Source organism: Choloepus didactylus, chromosome 7, assembly GCF_015220235.1.
Source record: "Choloepus didactylus isolate mChoDid1 chromosome 7, mChoDid1.pri, whole genome shotgun sequence".
In the NCBI taxonomy this organism is placed as follows: Eukaryota; Metazoa; Chordata; class Mammalia; order Pilosa; family Megalonychidae; genus Choloepus; species Choloepus didactylus.
In genome coordinates this window covers 19,831,932-19,855,109 of record NC_051313.1, presented here as the reverse complement: position 1 = coordinate 19,855,109, position 23,178 = coordinate 19,831,932, and the positions used below count along the sequence as shown (strand labels likewise).

Here is a 23,178-nt window from a genome sequence, read left to right as displayed (position 1 = left end):
TTCTTTTTTCCTGCTCCTTTTTTTTTTTTTAAATTTCCAAACCCTTATCATACTTTCATATTTACTTGTGTCTATAGCTTGTCACACACCAAGTAACCCATAATGTGTTATCACTGCTGTATTAACAGTATTATCTGAATATTCCCCACAAGAATAAGTCCAATTCCTGGAATAAGTGATGCAGTGGTAATATTGGTTGATTGCTTAACATCCATTTCAACCCAAGTTCTTGGGCATACTCCTTGCTATTCAAAGTGTGGTCCCCAGACGAGAAGTATCAGTGTCATCCGGCAGCTTGTTAAAGTGCAGAATCTAGAGATGACTCCAGGCCTACAGAATCAAAATCTGCATTTTAACCAGATCCCTATGTTATGCACTGAAATCTTACAGCTTGAGACACACTGGTCTAAGACAATCATGGGGCTCCTCTTCCCATCAACAGTGACAGGTTTAAAACCGGGCACGTGCCCTGATTCTGGCCAATAGAAACAGCAGGAAGTAGGTTGGTCAAAGCTTTTCTAGAAAAGATTTCTTCACTTCTAAGAAGAGAAACGAAAAAGAAGATCCCTGTGCCAATTTGGATGTATTACGCCCACCAAAACGCTACTATCTTTGAGACAACCTTGTGGCAACAGACATATTTGTGTTGATTAGATTGGAATTCTTTGAGTGTTTCCATGGAGATGAGACTCAATCAACTGTGAGTGAAACATCTGATCAGATAATTTTCATGGAGGCGTTATCCCGCCATTCAGGGTGGGTGTTAATTGGATCACTGGAGTTGTATAAAGGAGTTCACAGACAAGGACCTAAAAGCAATTGAGAGTGACATTTTGAAGAGGAGCTGCAGCTAACAGAGGACAAAACGCCCCAAGAGCAACATTTTGGAGAATGCCATTTTGAAATACAACCTGGGAGCAAGCAGATGCCAGCCACATTCCTTCCAGCTAAAAGAGATTTTCCTGATGCCAATGGCCTTTCTCCAGTGAAGGTACCCTTTGTTGATGCCTTATCTTGGACACTTTATGGACTTAAGACTGTGACTGTGGAACCAAATAGACCCCTTTTATAAAAGCCAATCCATCTCTGGTATTCTGCTTAATGACAGCATTAGCAAACCAGAAGAGTCCCCTTTACGTGTTCTCAACAGGATGCTTGAAGCATCATGAGGGATGCCCACAAGGGAGCCAAATCTGAGGGAAAAACTAACACACTGGGAATAGTGCATCAAGGCAGAAAGACAGAATCAGGTTCTTGACTGAGTCTCAGAAACAGCATTCATAACTCCAAGAGATTCCTTCTCTCTGGACTTTTTGATGTGAGATAAACATTTGATTTCCGTTATTTTCAGATTGAAAGCATCCTAATTGATACAAATAGGAATTCAACAGATAATTGTTCAATTTTATTTGGAAAGAAAGGGAGACAAAAAAAAAAAAAAAAAAAGGCAAAAACGGTGAAAAAGTCACATAAATATTCTGTCTCCCAGAATTTGCAAACCAGTGCATGAAAACATGCTTGTTATTCCCATCATCTCTATTTCATACTATGGTCTCAGACTCAGATCTTCTAAAAGTGAGCACTTACATTCTTAACAGCCAGTACACATACAGCCTGTAGAGGATCACTTTTTCTTTATTATTTTAAATAGCCTTTCTTTTGCTATCTATTTAAAAGCATGCAAACTTAATTCAGAAATCTTGAAATCAGTGAAAACCACAAATACAACAAAGTCCTCTATAATCGTACTATCTCAAAGTAATTACTAGCTTTGCAGAATTCAAGATAAGGCTTTCAAACAGTAAGATCATCTAGGTTGACTTCTGCAGAAGGAACGAATGGTAGCAATTTATATATTTTTCATGATAAACCAGAGTAAAAAGTGTGCTAGGGATGGCAAATTACTAAAATCAGGAATCATTTATCAAGTGCAACAAAAAAAAAAATAAAGTCAGCTATTTAACCAAGAAAACGATTCTAACCAAAGAAGAATATGTATCTTTTCAGGCTGAGGAGAAGATGACTGGTTATCAGCTGCCACTCAGAGGGGGAGTGAGTAGACAGAACCACCCCTGGCCAGAAGGATGCCTCACTTCTCCTGAATCTGCCACTGAAGAGCTTCACAATTTCTCATTACTTTTCAAATCTCTACCTTTACATCTAAAATTGAGCATATCATCTTTAGCCTACTTTTCCAACAGAGATGTTGAGACTATTGGGTGAGATAGCAGCTTGCAAAAGTATTAAACACCTTGATAATAGCAATGTTAACAAGATAAACAAAACAATATCTAAGCAAATAATACAAACTGTGACGGTCTTTTGATATATTAAGTTGGCTAGGCAATGACAGTACCCAATTATTCAATCAAACGCTAGCCAAGGCCTTGCTGTGAATGCATTTTGTAGACGGGATTAAAGTCCATAATCAGTTGACCATAAGGAAGACTATCTAGATAATGTGGCTGGACCTCATTCAATCAGTCGTAAGGCCTTAGGAGCAGAGGGGAAGTTTCACTGAGGCAGAAGAAATTCCTCCAGTGAATAGCAGCTCTAGCCTGTGCCTGGGAATTCCAGCCTGCCCTTCCCAAGAATCTGCCCTACAGACTTTGAATTGCCTAGCTAGCACTAAGGATCATGTACACCAGTTCCTTAAAATATATCCCCTAGTGGTGCTACTTCCTTTGTTTTTGAAACCTGACTAATAAGACTGTGTACTGGAAGTGTCTCCAGAGGAAAATTATCTTTGGGTTTTTCTGAATTAGTCTGGGTTTTCTGGAATTGGTCCTCTAATCTGACTAGATTTAAAGGCACTAACAACCCTATTTCCAGTGTTAAAGAGAAGATGATAAGCCCATGGTAGGATGTGGTAATAGAGCTATTATAAGTATCACCATCGGAATCTCCTACGTAATACCTCTGGGAGGTGAGGTTCTTGGTGACAGGGTAGTTGATCCCTTAGAACATTTCAGTCAAACTCAGAAGTAAACAGGATTGGCTGTTTGCTCCAAAATGCGCTGGAGAAAGCAAGGGACATAAAACATGCAATTTTACTATTTTCAAACTATACTATTCATAGTAAAAGGGGAAGTTAAATAGAGCAAGGAGACCAATGAAATTAAGCCATTAGATCTGTGGGAATCTGGGTGGTTGGTGACAGTAATACAGTTCTTCAATCTTCCTAACTGCCACATGAAACAGATAGAATCACAAGAAAGAGTAAGAAAAGAAAAGGTACAGACAAGTGTGAGGGTCAGAAGAGGGAAGAGAGTAAAAAAAATTCTAGAAAACAAGCAGCCATATTTTTTAAACAAATCAACCAACAGAAGTGGAAAATCTGTGAAGTCAAGAAAGTTTTCCTAAAACCCCACCACAGCCAAAATTTCAAGAAAACCTACTGCATGTAAAAGCAAACAACATAAAAGTATCAAGGACAAATTCCATTGACAATTATTATGAGATAAAAAAAATCAGGACATCCCTAAAATCAATGAAAGTGTGCCAGAAAAACACGCCCACAAAACAAATAAAAGCTACAGCTTATTATTTCAAGATGAGCTAAAGACAATAAGAAAACGAATCATGACTTGAAAGTACCATATAAATTTGAATTTTAAAAAACTCAGAAATGAGGTCTCAAGAAAAATTAGAAATGAAAGAAAATATCATTTTAGAAATTATGATTAACTAGAGCAAATACACTCACAACAGATAATACTTTAAGCAAAACAGAAGGTGGAAAAAAAAAAGAAATTAAAAATTAAATAAGAATAAAAACAATTAGAGAGAAAGTGACCAATAATGACAACATACAAAGAAGATAAAACAGAGAGACAACAGGAATCCCTAAAGAAGAAACAGAAGCAAGAGAAAAGAAATATACTGCAAATTATAGTTAAAAAAAAATTTTTGGGGGCAAATTAAAAAAGAAAACATTTTAAGCCAGATAATGAAGGAACACATCACATACCTAAAAAAAAAAAAGCAACCCAGAATGACTTGGTGAGAGAGAGTCTGGTAAAATTAAAGAGTTTAAAGAAACAGGAAAAAAAAAAAAATCCTTTGAATATCTTGTGGGTAGGGGGAAGAAGTACATGACATATGGAAAAGAAAACTAGATTATTATCATATTTTGACAACAGAAAAAAAAAGCAATGTAAGTTGCTCACAAAAAGTGTGAACTAAGAATTTTATATCCTTCAAAGCTGATGAGAATGAAGGACACAAATAAATGTTTATTAATATGCAGGGACTCAGGGAATACTGTTCCTATGAGCTGTTCCTGAGCAGAAAGAGCTTCATGAACACTGACTAGACAGCATGTGAAATAGTCCAGTGATCTATTTCATCAGTTAAAATTTTTGTACTTTCAAATGAATTCAATTTTTTTTCAATCATGCTTCAGATTTCCACTACTACATGGTGATGGTCACCTGTAGTATGGGAACAAGGCGATGACATTTCCCGGGACAGCTAAAGCACAATATGGTCACAAGTTTCAGACCAGCCATTTTCATTGACCCTCGGCTGACAATAGTTGGTGGTGCTGGGAGGTCAGCCCCTCCGTGGTTGTCTTTTTAGAGCAACTTGCATATTCTTTGACTAATTTTACTTTCCAATTATTACTTTCCAGCTGTTGCTTAAATTATCTGTTCCTTTACCAACTAAAAAAAATAATAATAAAAGAAATAATGAAAATAGAATATCATAGTTCATAACTTCCATGAATTAATGTAAGCATTAAGCATCAATGGCTGCCAAGATCACAAATAAAGAGACAAGAGACATTTTGTGCCTCTTGCAGTCATATCAAGTGTCACTTATACTGTTGCCAAAGGATCAAACTTGACTCTGGATTCGGTGGTCAGTGTCAGGAAATACATAGCAAAGAGGAACAAGCCGAGCTGAAGGGTCATCAGCATGCAATCAGCAAATGCAGACTGTAGGAAATTGTAAGTCAAACAGTCTAGGTGGTTCAACAGATAAACTATAAGGAGGAAAAGAAAGGGATGGAGGATAAACCTACAGATTAAGAGAGACTAAAAAAGACATATATTTTAAAAAATAGGCAAAACTAAACTATAGTGTGCAAGGACTTGCATATGAGTGGGAAAAAATTTTACAACTATTTAAAAAAATGCACAAGAGCTAAAATTCATGATACTGGGTATTTGCAGGGGCAGGGAGACCAGGATGAAGTCTATGCAAGGAGTCCCTGGAATGGCTGGCAGGCTCTTTCTTGACCTGTGTGGTGCTCACCTTACAAAAATTCATTGTTGTACCTTTATTTTTGCATGGTTTTCTACATCTATACTTTATTTTACAAGAAAATAATTTTATAAATATTAGATCTTTATATGAGACAGCTTTGCATAAAAGGAAGAAATCGAGCCCATTGCCAAAGCCCTTGCATTGTAATCCTGATCATAGGAGCTCAGTGGTAAAGTGCTAGATGTGACACATCTGGGAAATATGCTGAATGGCAGCTCTACAGACAGTAGAAGAGTGCATAGTGCTTGTAGAGAAAGAGCAGTAAATTGTTATTTATTGATATCGATTAGAAGAAATCCTTGAGCCTCTATGATTGCCAGGCTTTTACAGTCATGCTCCAGAGATAGAGAAGAATGGTAAAGAATATTCAGCTCATTATTCATTTATAATCAATCATGTATTCTGTGGACATCAAACTCAGACTTTATAAATCATGAAGAAGGGAAAGACCGTACTATATCTTTAAGGCACTGAAGAACTCTTTATGGTAGAAAGTCACATAAAACCAACCGAAATGACCTCAGGGATTTTTAACAATCCAAAAAATTAATTATGATTAAATTTATGAGTTCTCATCCTTACATACGATCATACCCAAAATGCTGGGGGTGAAAGATAAACATTATAATCTTTGATACATGGTCAGTAATTTTGCCTCGAGACCTCTGAGAAGAATTTTTTATATGAAGTCATGAAGGAAGATATATAATGCTGTGAACTAGAATAAACCAAGGTCCCAAGGAAACACGGGAATGAGGAGAGTGATGGCTATTCGGTACCCAATAAAACATGGTTTCAGGTGAAGCAAAATTAATTGCAAGCTAGCATACATGCAGCAAAATCACTGCTGTTTAAACTAAGAATGAAGAGAGAAAATTAGAATTAAATAACAGACTAGTGCTCATCTGTCAGTTTCAGTCTCAGTGGCTTACAAGAATTTAGGAAAGCACAGAAGCATGGTTTACACTCTTCCATGACTCCACTCTTATTCTGTGAGCCAAAATGTGGGTATAGAAGAAGCCAGGGCTGAAGACCCCATCAGCCTTACCATAAATTAATCCTCCTCGGTGATACCAGGATCATTCAAGGGTTTAATTTGGCCACAAGCTTCAAACTGTCCAGGTGAACATTCATTAAGGCTAAAAAGAGCCAAAAGGAATTGAAATGTCTCCTCTTGTTTTGGTCCTCTATAGAATAATTTTTATGGCAATTATGAAGGCAGATAGAGGAAAATGGTAAGCAAATTGGTCCAATAGACACAATAGTGTCAAGATGGAGAGCGAGAAAACAAACTCTGAGACCGGCTTCAAAAATAAACCTCAAGGGAATTTAGAAAGCCATCTTTATCATTTCACTCTCATGTCTTCCCAAATTCTGTCAACTGCTACCAGTTCCAAAACAACCACTTTCAAAACCCTATCATCAAATGGAAACAGCTGAAGTTGTGGAACTGTGTCCCATGACATTCTTTGAAATTTGTCCTCTACTTGTTAAATCGTACCTTGAAAGTTATCACTGTTATGTATAAATGTTAAAGTGCACAATAAAAATGCATTTTAAAAAGGCTATTTCTTTAATTTCTCTCTCTCCTTTGCTCCTCACCTATTTTCCGATTTCACTGTCCAATCCTAGCCCTTCAGTACTTGATGTCTGCCATTAACTATATTTATCTCTACTCTCAGTGTGGACCTTCCACTTCAAAGATCCTTCTCTATATGTACCTATCCCACTTCAACATAAGAAACACAGGCTGTTTTCCACCTTTCTAATCTTCAGTAACAGCCATGCCCACTTAGTCTTTGCTTATTCAAGTCCAGTATATTCTTTGAGTCTTCTTCAATGATTTCATCAAACACTACCTCCCAGGTTGCTCTCTTTCTCATCTCTGAAATAGTACAGCATTTAGATTCTGCCCAGTCTTTTCTTTCTCGTTGTTATAGAATCAAAACAACAGGACTGAAAAGATCATAAAACGCATGGTCCTTGAATGTCCTCTAGATCTCTAGCAAGTGCTTGTCCTGATTATGCTAGGACACTTACACCCTTCATAATTTTGCTATTTTCTTCAACAGCTAGTTCTAGGTTTCAACAGCCTTAACAATTACAAATTTCTTCCTCATAACCAGCTTATGTCTCTAATCATTTAGCTTCTACCCATTAGTCATTATTATACTTATAGGAGCTATAAAGAACAAATTAAATCCCTCATGTATATCCCCAACTAATTTAAGATTTCAAGAAGCTTATCCAGTCTCCCTCAAATCTCAACATATTAACCATATCCCTTTAGCCATTCTGATGTCACTTCTTCAAGTTGATTCCTTGTATTAGGCTTCTCCCAGAAAAACAGGACCGACAAGATATGTATTTAAATATTTTACAAAAATATTTATACAGGCTCACACAACCATGGGGATTGCCAAGTCCAGATGCCACAGGATAGGCTCCAAGTTGGGAACTCTGTGACACTAAATTCCCCAGGAGAAGCCACAAATTGGGAACTCTGATGATAGTGAGGTTGAATTCCCCCAGGAGAAGTTGGCTGGCTTTAGTAGAGACAGAAATTCTTCTTTCTGACTGATGAAATCCACAGTGGTCCCTTTAAGGCCTCCAACTGACTAGATTAGGAGATTCCTCTCATTGTTCAAGACAGTCTTCTTTACTGATTGTAGATATAATCAGCCACAGATGCAATCAATTGCCTAATGATTTAATTCCATAAAATACTCTCACAGTAACAATCAGGCCAGTGCCTGTTTGACCAAACAACTGGATACCATAACCTAGCCAGGTTGACTCAGGAACTTAACCATCACACTCACTGTCCTAGTAATGATATACTGCCTTTGTTATTCTTTTTTTACTTGATATTTTTTTTTATTAAATTCAGTTTTATTGAAATACATTCACACACCATACAATCATCCATGATATACAATCCACTGTCCACAGTATGATAACATAGTTATGCGTTCATCACCACAATCTATCTCTGAACATTTTCCTTACATCAGAAAGAACCAGAACAAGAATAAAAAATAAAAGTGAAAAAAGAACACCCAAATCATCCCCCCATCCCACCCCATTTGTCCTTTAGTTTTTATCCCCATTCCTCCACTCATCCATACACTAGATAAAGGGGGTGTGATCCACAAGGTCTTCACAATCACACTGTCACCCCTTGTAATCTACATTATTATATAATTGTCTTCAGGAGTCCAGACTGCTGGGTTGGAGTTTGGTAGTTTCAGGTATTTACTTCTAGCTATTCCAATACATTAAAGCCTAAGAGGTGTTATCTATATAGTGCATAAGAATGTCCACCAGAGTGACCTCTTGACTCCATTTGGAATCTCTCAGCCACTGAAACCATTTCGTTTCATTCTGCATCCCCCTTTTGGTCAAGAAGATACTCTCAGTCCCACGATGCCGGGTCCACATTCATCCCCGGGAGTCATACTCTGCATTGCCAGGGAGATTTACACCCCTGGGAGTCGGGTCCCACGTAGCGGGGAGGGCAGCGAGTTCACCTGTCGAGATGGCTCAGTTAGAGAGAGAGAGGGCCACATCTGAGCAACAAAGAGGTACTCAGGGGGAGACTCTTAGGCACTATTACATACAACTTTAGACTCTCCTTTGTGGTAATGAGCTTCATAAGCGCAAGTCCCATGCTCGAGGGCTCAGCACATCAAACCGCCAGTCCCAATGTTTGTGACAACATCAACACCAGTCCAGGTGAGGATGTCCAACACATCTGCACCTTCCCCCAGATCCTCGGGGCTGAGGAGGGGGAGGCTGTAAATATATTTTTTATTATCTGCCCAAATTACTCCAGGATGTGTCACTATTTCACTCCAGCCTATACTAACCTACCGTATCTCACTTCCTATTCAAAGTTCCATGCAATTGTGGTGTTTGAACAAATCGACTGTAGAGTTGTACCGTTTAGAAAATTTAGATCCTGTACCAAATAGATATCTATTCCCTTGGTCTCATATGAAAGTTGAAGTTTTAAAACACAATCTGCCTTTGTTATTCTATTTCAGAAATGTGTCAGCCTTTCCAAAGGCCATTCACCCAGAAAATGAAAGGCATTTGACCAAGCCGAGGCATTAAGACACTTTTTACTATATCTCATTCATTTGTTTGTTTCATTTCTTCATAGTACCTAATGTGAGTGATCATATTACATGATTAATCAACTTGGTTTTCAAAAATTCCTCTGAAATTAGTTTTCAATGAATTGTCCACTATAATTTGTATGCTCCTAGGCACAGATTAATTTCTTCAGATAAATTAATACCTTCATTATAACAAATGGAAAGTTACCAAATTTGTTTCTCAGAAAGACTAAACTCTCTCAAGGAAATTAAGATGTAAATGTGCCACAAACACCCAGGCACTTCATATGACAATATAAATAAGCAGAGGGAAAATGGTACATAGCATCAGAAAGAGCTTCATGAACACCGACTAGATAGCGTGTGAAATAGTCTAGCGATCTCTTTCATCAGTTAAAATTTTTGTACTTTCAAACGAATTAAATTTTTTTCAATCATGCTTCAGATTTCCACTACTACATGATGATGGTCACCTGTAGTGCAGGAACAAGGCGATGACATTTCCCTGGACAGCTAAAACACTATGTGGTCACAAGTTTCAGACCATCCATTTTCATTGACCCTCGGCTGACAATAGTTGGTGGTGCTGGGAGGTCAGCCCCTCTATGGTTGTCTTTTTAGAGTAATTTGCATCTTATTTGACTAATTTTACTTTCCAATTATTACTCTCCAGCCATTGCTTAAATTATCTGTTGCTCCATAAGGAATGACATTTCCTTTGGCTGAGAAACCAGCGACATCACAGTACATTAGCAGTGACGAGCCTCACCAAGGGCAAAGCAGTGGCTGACTTTCTCATTTGGCAGGCCCACTGAGGAGGCATGTTGCCAGGATCAGCAGCAATTACTGACAGATTGGCCCAATTGCCACTGCTTTGATGGAAGTCTGCACAGGATTACCAGTCACGCATTACACAGCCTCATTTCAACTCACCAAAACAAATGGTGCCACCAAAACCTACCCTCAAATTCCCTACTTTCAACAACTCCACTGTGAATTTCTCTGTCCAATTCAATGATGCATGCCCGCCAAAGCTCGGTAATGATGGATGGAGTCATTAGCATGTTAGTTTCTACACTGTACCTCAAGCCAAAGCATATGGTCTGACAGATGTTCCATCAATGGTCTCTATTTGATTTGCCATGTAGGTGTCCACTTATACTGGACCTTCATGAAAGAATACCAGTTTATAAGTTACAGTCCAATCCCAGTTCCAAATTTTTCACATCCTCAAAAGTTAGAAAATGTTCTGAAAAAAGAACACTCAGGACATGTGTTTTCCCCCTATTTTTTAGCTTAGATTTATGATTACAAATTACTTCAAATGGAGAAGATGGACAAAATGCAGGTAATGTTTATAGGCTAATGCCATTCATGGAAAAATTATTACTGCCAGTAATTTGGTGATTTGATAAATTGTTTAATATAGTCACTTTCTGTCCTTATTTGTATTTTATTAAAGTAAAAATTACATACAGCATATTGGACACACCTTTACTTTTGACAAACATGTATGTATATACACATACCCATAGAAGCAACACTCCAATGAAAATAGAGACCATTACTCCAGAAAGTTCCCCCTTGCCCACTTAAGAGTAAATCTTCATTCCCCATAGGCAACCACTGTTCTGATTCTGTCACCACAGATGAGTGTTGCCCCTTCTGGAAATTAATATAAACATAATAATAGAATGTGCACTACTTCTTGGTGTGTCTTCTTTCCAAACACATAATGTATGTCGATGAGATTCACCCATGTTGTTACACGTATTTTTTTTTTTTTATTTCTGAGTAACATTCATTGCTTGAATGAACCAGAAATTAATTACCCATTCTGATTAATGCTTGTCCGGGTTCTTGAAATTATTGGTTTGTTATGAATAAAGCTGTTATAAACATTTTTGTAGAAATCTTTGTGTAGGCACATTTCTTCATTTCTGTTGGGTAAATACCTAGGAGTGGAACTGCTGGGTCATATTTTAGTTATTTGCTTATATATTCACTTTTTCCAGTAATTACCTTATCTACAATTCATGTCAATGAATTGCAATAAAGAAAAATGAGCAATATTTTCAACCAACAGAAATGTATAACCTATTTTTTTCTTTTCTGTGAGAAAATTATCTTATATTTCTCAGGAATATAAACAGATGTTTGTTTTTATTATTTATTTCAGTAATAAATTATACTTCAAAATTTCATGTGTGACCTCAATTGCTATAACTTGTATTTTACCACAAGCCTTGGGTTATGAATGACAAATACCATGGGCAGTTTCTTAAGAACACAATTAACATGGCTTACTTGAAAAAATCATTTCAAAAATTTAAAAACATCTGTTCATGAAGAGTCAATATTTTTCAAATTGTAAAGTGACAAACAATGTGTGTTTGTATCTAGATTACGTGCTGTTTAACTGAGCTTTATGATAGACAAGGAATTTGGAAATTTTCTAAGAATAACTAAGACTTTATTCTGTCTCTTATCCAACATGAATAAACAGCATAACAAACTTTTTAAACCATGTTCCATAAAAACACAATAAATCACTATATTTCTAGCTTGTTGGCATTCAACAGATTTCTAAAAATGTTCATGTTTGTTTTATATATCACTAATTCATTTGGCATGCCTCAAGAGGTCAAATTCAGGTTGTACGTTCTGTTACTGTTTTCAAAATATCTAAAGTGAACAATCTACCTCTCAGATAATATTTACATAGTCCAAGATATTTCAGGAAAAGACATTCCCTAAGATGTACCCAGAATGACCATGAGATGCCATAAGAATTAATATTCTAGATTAGCTCAAGTAATCTGTTAAGCATTGTGCTTTCCTTTGCTCCATTTTTCAATTTATCCAATTTGTATGTCATTTTAAACAACTAACACAAAATATGTATCTAACCTAGAGACCACAGCCAAGTGAGAGTATTTATGCTCTAAATATATTTCCATACATAAATTATTTTAAGTACCCAATTCTATCAGGTATTTCATTCAGCACCTTTCATAATAGTCATACAGTGCCGCTTTTCCTTTAGAACAGAAAATTGGCAGCTTTGCTAGTTTTGTTACTTCACGCATATTAAGATAACATTTTACTGATGGAAGTTCGATATTATAGATCAGCGATTTGGAGGACATAACCAATTGATCACCATTTTTACTTCACTGACGACAGCAGGTGTAACTGCTACTCTGTTATCCTATTACTCTGTGGATGCTGTGACCTCTCTCTGAAATGCTTTGACTCCGTGCATTCTCGGTACGTTCAGCAGATATTTCAAGCAGTTGTTCTCATAATTATCCTTAATTTAAGGGGCCATTTTTTTTCCCATACAAAACTAATAACATAAAAGTTTTTCATTCTTTCATCAAGCAATAAAAAGTGATCAAGCCCATGTTTCGGGCCATCAAAAAGAATGTAAAGAACTAGTCAAAGATCTTACAGTCGAAAGGAATTTTAGCCTCTATCCAACATTTTTCTTTCATAGATAAGAAAACTGAGGCATAGAAGAGTCACACGAATTCACTAAGCTGACATAATTAACCAGGAAAAGGACTAGAATTAACAACGGGGTCTCCTGGTCTCTAGGGCATTGTTCAACACCAAGCTAAAGTCATTTGGATAAGTTAGTTGGTAGATTCACTATGCAAACAGGATTCTTCCTGCTTTGATATGTTCTTGCTACTTTGAACAAAAGATGGGTAACCTTTTTAAACCTCATTCAATGGGCTCTCACCAGCCACTTTCTGACTGCTCTTTACATAAATATATATCATAGCATCTATGACCAGTCTTGTCTGATTGTTAGACAGTATGACTATAAAGAACACTTTAATTGTAATTCTAAAACATCCCTAAGCAATTGATAGTTTGCAATGTTTCTTGAACACTGGCAAGAATGATTTAAAGAAGAAATCAAGGTAACCTATGTGATATTGGTGGAAAAGATAGAAGAGCTTTTGAATGAATAAGGTGGATATGTGTCCTGAGACATTGGGCAATACCTATGTCAAAGTTGAAGAGAAATACACAAATTCACCTTCCTGTGGCAAATGCAAAGAGACAGAAGGAGAGAAAAAAGAAGGCAGAGTAGGAGTCCCACAGAGTGTTTTCTCTCTCATCTTTGCTCAAAAAATGGCAGGAGGAAAATTTTAAGAGACCACGATTAAATGAGCCAACTTACAAAGTAGGAAACAAACAAACAAAAGATGGGCAGTATTTTGAATGTAACACACTTAGACCAGCAGAGTCCAGAGAAGTCTTTGTTGCCACAGGCAGCTGGTGTCTGAGGATACAAAACCCTTTTTATTTCAATGTCACATTAAATCCTGGGGCGTAAAACCAGGGGCAGACTGCAGAGCTTCTGGCTCTCCAGGGCAAAACTATATAGATCACAAGGAAAGCCAAATGCCTGATAACGTTCCCTTCTAAATGAAATATAATTAGCAAAATAATTAGTAAATATATTTGAAAACATATTTTTAAAGCTAATTATTTATTCAGGCCAAAAGAGAGACAGGCGAAGCGGGGGAGTCTGCCTTGATATTTGGCTGATAAAATTGTATAACATACAATACAGCAATCTCCATGAAGAATTATCTCGTATGTATGGGAAATTAGCATGGTCACAGAATAAAAAAGGGGGTGAGAACTCATTTTATTCTTACATTTGGGCACAAAAGATCATATCCTGGCACCTACAAATCAAATAAATTATAATACTAGTGATAATTAGATTTATATGAAGTACATCTGTTATATTATCCAACTGGATCATTGTCGGAATTAGATGGCATAATGCCTGTACAAAACCAAGCACAATATCAGGCATTATGGTAGGTAGGATTTCAATATCATTTATTATATGATCACTCCAACCACCTGCAAACCGATGATACCTCCAAGGCTAATCTTACCTCTCTAAAGATATGGTAAAATAAACTGTGATTTTTATATGCAGGACATTAAGCTGATCTTACAGGAATTTTTCTTTGTGGACTTCATTGGCATTCTTGGGAGTTTAAAGTTCTAACTAATTAAACCCCTTTGCAATAGGACCAAAAGAAGGGGATGCTCAAAGGATATTATTGCTTCCATATTATCTCACTTCAAATATTTATCTTAGTAACCTTCAGTCATAGGTTGAGTCTTCAGGCTCTAGAGCTGCTCTCAGCTCCTCCTTTCCTGGTCCTAGATTTGCCATATCTACATTTTATAAATTCTCTAAAGGCATGGCCCATTCCTTAGTCTACTGTTTTCTATCTGATTCTTTTAAAGACCTTTATTTATATGCACCATTTGCATTTGCCCAAACATGTATGTAAAATTCCAATTAATAAAATAGGCATTAATTGAGGACTTCATAAGCACAAAGCAAAGGTCTCAACCTCAGATCTGTGATTAATCCTCATACACAATATTCCAAAAAATAGAATTGGCTCTCTTCCAATTCATGTTTCTTGACATACTCCCAAGAGTTTCTTAAAATACTTTAGAAAAATTTATCAGAGTATGAAAATTCCTACTGATACATTATGTTCTTGTAAGTTCAGTTTTCAAAATCTTATTCAATATGAAAATTTTCATTTTTATCATATTTGCAATGAGTCTAGGGAAATAATTTTACAGTACACATGACAATTAAGAATCATTAGACTTCATTAGCAAAATATGTCCTCATATTTTTATTCATATTCCAAAAAGGGAAAAGTGTGATATGAATCTGCAGCAAATTAAATTAAACCCCACAAAAGACAATCTGTTCCACGTGTATGCACAAACACACACACAGAGAAATGGTACATTTCTGACTATTTTTTAAATCATGTGTACATTTTAGCTCAGCTGCCACCTTGGCCTTACCTGCAGCCATAGCTTGTTATGCACAGCATCTCTCCCTGTAGCGATACACTGAAACGTAGCATTCTGCCCCGCATTGACCTCTACATCTCCCAGACGCAGGAAATGGGGAGATTTATCTGCAAAAGCAGAAGGGAAGAAATTACTTTTTTCACATGAAGCAAACACACCATGTTACTTTTTCCCAACAGAATAATGCTGTTGATACTTTTACCTTTAGCCAAAACTAACGTCTTATGGAAGAAAATTGAGGTTTCCTGGTGAGCTCTCATATGTCTCTTTCCTCAATATCTCTATTATTTATTTCCCCATAGTTGCTGAAGCACTGATCTATACAGAGTGAACACTCCACAATTACCATTGCCTAACCACCATAGCACATTACATATGAGTGCTGATACAATAGTTATAAGTCAAGGCAAGCAAAGGAGATTAAACAGGCACAAATCAGACCATAACGTGAAAATATAATGAAAACATGTAGTGATACCTAAAATACTGACAGTTACATGACCAGTGAACCGTTAAGCTACAATTTAAGCAGCTAGATTTTCCTTCCTTTCTGGTTGTTTGTTTGTTTGTTTGTTTGTTTTTTTAACTTCAAGAGTTATATCCTCTGGTACTTCTAAGATAAGGGGATATTTTAGCTTTCTTCAAACAGGCTATCAGCTTAACTGCTATTAAATCCTCTTCCTGTTCTTTCATAACCCTAGGAAAGTTACCCAAAAGAAATACTAAACCAACAAAAAGTGATAACTGCAGTCAAAATATACATGAGTTATATGACAATCAAGCAAGTTTTCTCTGCAATTACCTTTTAAAATTGAAGCCTCATTGATGTTTTTCCACTGAAAGGAAATTTAAACAGGAAAAGCTAAGCCTCAGTGAATGAGAAAAGAGCTCACAGAGGAACACATGAAAACCTACTGTTAATGTGCTCAATTCGTATTTTTCTATTTGCTTATTCATGAATGCCTTTCTACGGTTTAACATCTAAAAAGTGGTACAAATGAACAGTAGAAGTGACATAACTCCATTAAACTGACAGATTGAACGAACTCAGAAAACCTACTTGAACTTCGAGAGAGGTGATTCTGTCTTCTTTATTCCTGGAGAATACCACATGATCCCTGTGGGCTCCATCTATCTCTTGTTTCTCACCTCAGCAAAGCTTCAGAAAAAGGAATGCTTCAGCTAGAACAGTAGTTTTCGAATTATGAGCTCCACACTAGCATCGACAGCATCCGGGAACTTGCCAGAAATGCAAATTCTCAGGCCCCAAGCCAGACTTACTGAACCAGAACCAGGGGAGGTACCCAGCAATCTGTGATTCATCACACACTCCTGGTGAGTCAGGTGCATGCTAGAGTTGGATAACTGCTTAGCAGGAGTGCAGAGCTTTCCCCTCACAGAAAAACACACTAAGTCCACGCTGCTTACAATGAGCAGAAACATTTCTACCAGCAAGGATTACTGAACAGATAATACAGAATTCATGGGATCTAAAAAATGCTGCCACTGGAAGAGAGAGCTAAAGTTTGAATTTATGCCCACTGCTTTACACCTGGCTCTGCTGAGTGAATAACAATCACTGACTTTCAGGGAATGTGGTGTAAAGACAAATCTAGGAATGCCATCTAAAGATCAATTAATGGACATTACTAACATAACTATGTGTTAGTATGGTCAGTTTCTCACTGTTCGTTTTTTACTGTTTTGCTTTTTAAAATGGACTAATCGGCATATTCAGTACTAAGCTTACAATAAGGTGAATTAATTATTTTCCTTCATTTCAACCCAACCCTCAACTTAAATGACCTTCCTTCTATTTTTCTTTCAGTCAAAATGTGAATCTTCTTTGCTTTCCTATACAATGTAATAATACTAAAAAGACTGAGTCATAAGTCTATTGCATTTACATATATATTTAGTGCTCAGTAATTAAATAATTTAAAAGAATCCTTTATTATGTGTACAATTAGTTACAAGTTTGAGAAATATTTGATTCAAAAATTCTATACTAATATTTCAGTTTTTTTTAAAACTAAACAGAAGGCACAGAGTGACAACAATAAAAGAGATAGCAATGACCAAGTGATGAACAGCAGTGGTCACTGCCAATATAAGACAGGTGTTGAAAGGACACAGAAAAACACAATTCTTAATCACAACCTACCACAGGGATAACTCAGTACTTGGATGTCATCGATGGCAATATAACCACTTCTCCCTCCTGAGACTTCGGCTTCAAATATTACCTGTCAGGAGGAAAAAGAAAACATTTACAACAATCAGTGGAAGGAGACTAGCTATAACATGCTTTAAAAATTTTAATTTCATTTTTGTTCCAGAAGAATTAAAATTGTATCTTATAATGTACAGTAACTTGCTAAACTTTGTCACAGGTAAACAAAAATATTAGAATAGCAATCAAATTATTGAGGTCAGATCTCAATAAGCAACTACTATGAAATGATGTTAGATTAACTGAATAGACAACAGATAGGGAGCTAGAGCAAATCTGATATCTCTAAAAGTAAGTTTGCTCCTATTGACTTTCTGTTATTTTTTTAATATACATTGAGCCCCTACCATAAGCCAAGCACTGTGCTAACAACTAAAGATATCCTTGTTCTTAGGAAATGTACATGGCCGTGTTAACTATTCAAGGAGCATGATGTATACAACCTACCCTTACATTTTCAGAAAATGGGTTAATAGACCGACCAACAAATGGATGGACAGGTAGACAGAATGAGATGGCAGATGTGGCAAAATATTTGTATTGGTGGAGGTGGGTATCTGGGGGATAAGGGTATGTTGTGCTTCTCTGCATGTAGTTTGCATTAATTTTGTAACTGTCCTCTAATTTTAAACGTATCTCAATATAAAAGGTTTAAAAAAGAAAAGATGTAGACCATGGTAAATTATATCAACTGTAGGAGAAAGGTCAAGAAAAATTAAAATTAAAATGTACCAACTGGATTTGGCTATTAGGAGTTCCCTGGGAACACGTGTCAGAACAGATTTTCTGTAGTGCAAGGGGCAGAAGCTTGATTAACTGGGCTGATAATAATAATAATAATTAAAATTTACTGAGTGTTTACACACATACTCACGAGACTATCCTAGGCTGGTGTGCACATCCACACTCATTATTGTGAGCACTTTATTCTTGTTTCTATCTCTAGATAAACACACACATAAATGCATTTAATCCTCACCACAACTGTATGAGGGAGGCATTATTTCTACCCTCATTTTAAGAAGGGGTAAGTAACTTGACCAAGTCAAACACCCTAACAAATGGTGGAGTCAAGAATGGAACCCAGAATCCAAACATCCATCAACATTACTACACTTCCCTTCAAGACAAAGAAGCAGACACAGGAAGAGTATTTCCTTCTGTGGTATTTAAAATTAAGGTTGTTTTAAATACTATACTGAATAAATATTATATTAACCGAACAGTATTAAACCACTTCCATTCTCATACCATCCTCCCACATCTACCCCAAAGCCTCGGAAAATGGGACAAAGGGGGCTGGGACAGCTCAACTCCCTTCTATCCTTTCCATCTCCACCTTCGCTTGTGTTACTTCTTTTCTATTCCGAGTTTACCATTTGGACTGTTGATTTCACTGGCATTAAGTTTAATCTGAGAAGAACAAGGACAGAGTTTGTGTAGGAAGAGAAATGCTTCTTGATGGAGGGATGTGAATCTGTGAACTCAGAAGTGGGACCGTGTGCATATGAGCATACGTATGATTTAGATTTTATTTAAGTGGAGCCCATGTGAACCCACAATTGTAATGTAATTTTCTAAATATTGGAACAAGGACTTAGCAAGAAATGAAGAATTAAGAGACTTTAAATAATGTATAAATTGGGGCAACTGTAGCATAAGGCACTTTCCTGCGGGTGAGAAAAATTATATTTGACTCCCAACTCTCTTGTTCACAAATTCTTAAACAAATCACATCATCTTTTAAAGCCAAGTCCCAACTCCTGAAAATGGAGATTATACAGCTTTCATTACAAAATTTTTAAGAGGATTAAATGGTAGCATATGTAGAAGTGCTATATAAACCAAATATATACCAAACAGTATGATTGGCAAAACTATTAATGTGAGATGTGCATAAGTGTATCCCAGGAAAATAAATTTTATTTAATAGAATAGTGACTCAAGAAAATGGAAGTAATAGAAAGACAAAGTGAGAAAAACCTTATGGAAAAAAGAATGACATTCTCATGGAGAAACCACTCATCTGTATAATTAATCATTGTTTCGTGTCTTCTTTCAATGAAGTTGTCGTCAACATGCATTAAATTATCTCAATTTCTAGGCTTACCTCAGTTTACTTTCTCAAATTGTTTACCTTCCGTTGCTTCGTCTAGTACTAAGTTTAAACAAGATTATTGCACCCTAGAGAAAAAGTTTCTTATTTGTTCATTTAAATTAAGCCTTATTCAGGACAATAAATTTAGGCCTTGATTTAAAAAGGGGCAAAAGGATCGGTTCTTTATTGAAAGAGAAAAAAATGTTTCTCTTTTTAGCGACCTCATTTTCCCTGCTAAGTGTTGGCTTTGCCTCATTAACAAAAGCTAGAGGAAATTTCTAAGATCAGATTCCTTTACTGCTGAAGATTTAATCAGCTTTATCACTTCCATAGAACCCTCACCGTGTCAGGCTCTTCTGTCCAGTCAGGGGAAACAAATCTCAATAGCTCAAATTGCAAATCTCAATTACGCCATGCTTGCTTGGGTTAATGCTCAGGTCAGATCTAAAGCTTGGTGTCAAGTAGTCACCCAGTGTTCCCAGAAGACAGCAATGGAATCCATACCAGATGTCAACTTTAACCCAGCCAGAAGGCCAACCTGGGAACACAATGAATGCCTCTGCTTTTCATGCTGTTTTCACTCCACTCCATTACCTGGAACACTGAAGGTGATGACTCTCATCAGATTCTTGCTACTCCAGCAACATTGCTGGATTATTAACTAAATAAGTGAATAAAGTAGAATTAAAGTAGAGAAACACACACACAGAAAAGTGGGAGGCAGGCCCTGAAGAACAAAGACAACTTTATCCTTTGGCAAAACTGAGTTAAATACGCATATGCTGAAGAAGTCTCTCACATAATGGAAAGCTGAACTAGATGTTAGGAAGTGTAGGATCTAGTTTTTGATTTGCTATGATGTATGACACGAGCAAATAACTTAACTTGTGTCTTCATATTCTTATCTGGCAAGACAGCTCTTGCCTGTATCACAGATTTGTTGTGAAGATTAAATGATATATGTGAAATGATTAAATGACACATGAAATATCATATAATACAGAATAGTATAAGTACTAGATAAATCTGGGGAGGAAAAAGTGCCCTTAATTTTCTTTCAATAGTTCCTAGTGTTGAGTTCAGGCTCCGAGGTCAGCTATAGATTTACTTTTCACTCTTTGTATGAATTTGGACAAGTCATATAAAATCTGAAAACTTCAGTTTCCTCTTCTATAAAAACAAACTATTTGTTTCCACCTCAGCATTAGAGGGAGGATTAAATGAGAAAACCCACATGAAACATTTAGCACAGTGCCTGGTCCAGAGTAAGAATTCTGTAATAAATGGCAGCACTGCCATCACAGGAAATATAAAACATCCATACATAGACTAAAATGAAATTTCTTCCCATTCCATTCTCTCTCCCACGAAAAACTTAACCCTCAACATCCAATTTGGAAATAAATAGCTAAATAATAAATAAGAATACAGTGGTATTTTATTCCCATAAATCTACTTAAAGTTGTGTTTTTGTGGTTTAAATTTTTAAACATTTAATTCTGCTAATGCACAGTTCAAAGAAAACTACATATTTGCCTGCAAAGAATAAATGCACCAAAATCAAAATCTATTTCTAAATATTCATGTCCAACTTTAGAAAATGGACAAAATAGTTGTCTGTAACACACAGAAAGATGACTAAGGCTGTAGATTCGACCATATGAGTACTAGCAAAGCACATATATCTGAATCCCTCATTACAAGGTGATCCCTAAAAGTCAGGAACTGACTCAACTTTGTGTCCTCAAAGCTTACTGAGGATGCAAAGCAATGTCTTACAAAGTAGACACTCAACATATAAGAGCTGAAGAAAATTAAAATATTATATATATATACACACACACATACACATACATGTATACATATGCACATTTGTACATATCAAAAGCATATGCATAAAAGTACATGAGCATCATTAAATATAAGTGGCTTCTCTCTATTATGTGAACTTCAAATATTGTAGTTTCTCAAATTTCTGTCCTAGGCCCTTTCTCTTTTTTTCCTTATACTTTTCTATCCTGCTAAGACAGAGAAAATGAGCCTGCAAACAGGACAGAAGGGATTGGGAAAAAAAAAAAAAAAGAAGTGTGTAGAGATGTAGAAGGGAGGTACATGGTGTTACAAAAGCCAATAAAATAATATTTGATGGGAAAAGATGTTAGGACCAAATGCTGGTCAAATGTTAGGTAAAATGAGGACTAACAGAGTCCCTTGTTGTGCCACTGAGATCACGAGTGACCAAAGGAAGAGTGGTCTGTATGGAGCAAGAAGACCGAACCATATTGGCAATAAGAAGAGAGAGGAGGAGAGAAAGTGTGCATAAAATATTCCTACAGAAAGTTGTCTGAATAGGTGGAGAGAACTTTGACTATGGATGGAAGAAGATATGGGATCAAATGAAGTGTTCATTTTTTTTTTAATTATTTTTAAGCTGGAAAACACTTAAACACAATTATATGTTGATAAGGATGATTCGATTTGATAGGGAACATTTCAATGTATATGAGAGAGAACTAATGGGTCTCTGCTTTTACAGCATGAGAAAAGAAAGAGAGGATGTATGAAGATGCAAGTAAACTTGTAGGACTCATGGATAAGGGAGTTTCTGGCTTATGGCCACACTTTTCTCTGATATATAAGAAATAGACTGATGAAAAGGGGAAGTGGCTGGAGTTTGAAGACAGTGAAAGGGAGTGAAATGGAGAGGAGAATTTCCAGATTACTATGAACCACCTGAAGTTGGTGATCATGAATTTCTAGTGATCCCAATCTATTTTAGTGTGTGATTTTTTTTTTTTTTACAGCATTTAGTTGGATTTAAGTCTAGAAATGGTGGATAGAAAGTAAGCAATCAAGGGATTTAATGGAAAGGGCAAATGTGTAACAAAAATGATCAGGATGTAATTAAATATTGATGTGACAAGGAAGTTTGATGGACAAGAGTTCCCGTGAGGTTGACGGATGATCTCAGGGAAGGGTAAAGTATATAAACTGGAAGGGGATGAGTTTGAGGTTAGAGTGTGAGATTCTTAAATGTAAAGACAGAACAGTTGTGAAATATTACCCAGAGCAGGAGGTTGCTTAGGGGGTAAAGTGTGGAATATGATCTTTGGAGATGAGGAGATGAAGGAACTATCAATGAGCTTTCCACAAGGATGCTGAAGTCATCAGGATAATGGTGCATCTTGGGAGTGGAGAGAGCCAGGGCCAGTATATATTATGGAAAGAAGACAATGACTCAAAGTCCAATGGAAGATAATGAGGATGGTGGCATAGTAAAAAGGAAAGAAACTGAAAGAGGCTGGGGTGTTTCGTACACGTTGACCTAATCCTAGGTTACATGGGAATCAACATCTGCCATTTTAGAGGCTGTTGGGAAGAAGTATCCTCAAACTAGAGTGACAAACAGAATAAAATTAAAATTACATAATTAAATGTATAAATAATTATTGAAGCTTATGTCCACCGTTCTCCCAAAAATATAAACTTACTGAGGGTAGTGACTATCTGTCATGCTCCCACAAAGCATCACTGAATGACGAGAATCCCACTGAAAGTCAAGGATGGATAGT

At 36.5% G+C, this 23,178-nt stretch overlaps 1 protein-coding gene across 6 annotated transcripts in view; it reads right to left on the bottom strand.

The window, feature by feature from the left end:
* PTPRK (protein tyrosine phosphatase receptor type K) overlaps nt 1–23,178 on the bottom strand; it is a 604,460-nt gene that overhangs the window by 293,386 nt on the left and 287,896 nt on the right. For all 6 annotated transcript variants that reach the window (XM_037844170.1, XM_037844174.1, XM_037844175.1 and 3 more), the window contains exons 4-5: nt 17,440–17,521; nt 15,267–15,382 (exon numbers count right to left, since the gene is read on the bottom strand). In XM_037844170.1, the coding sequence (XP_037700098.1) occupies nt 15,267–15,382; nt 17,440–17,521 (198 nt within the window). The remainder of the gene's footprint in view (nt 1–15,266; nt 15,383–17,439; nt 17,522–23,178) is intronic.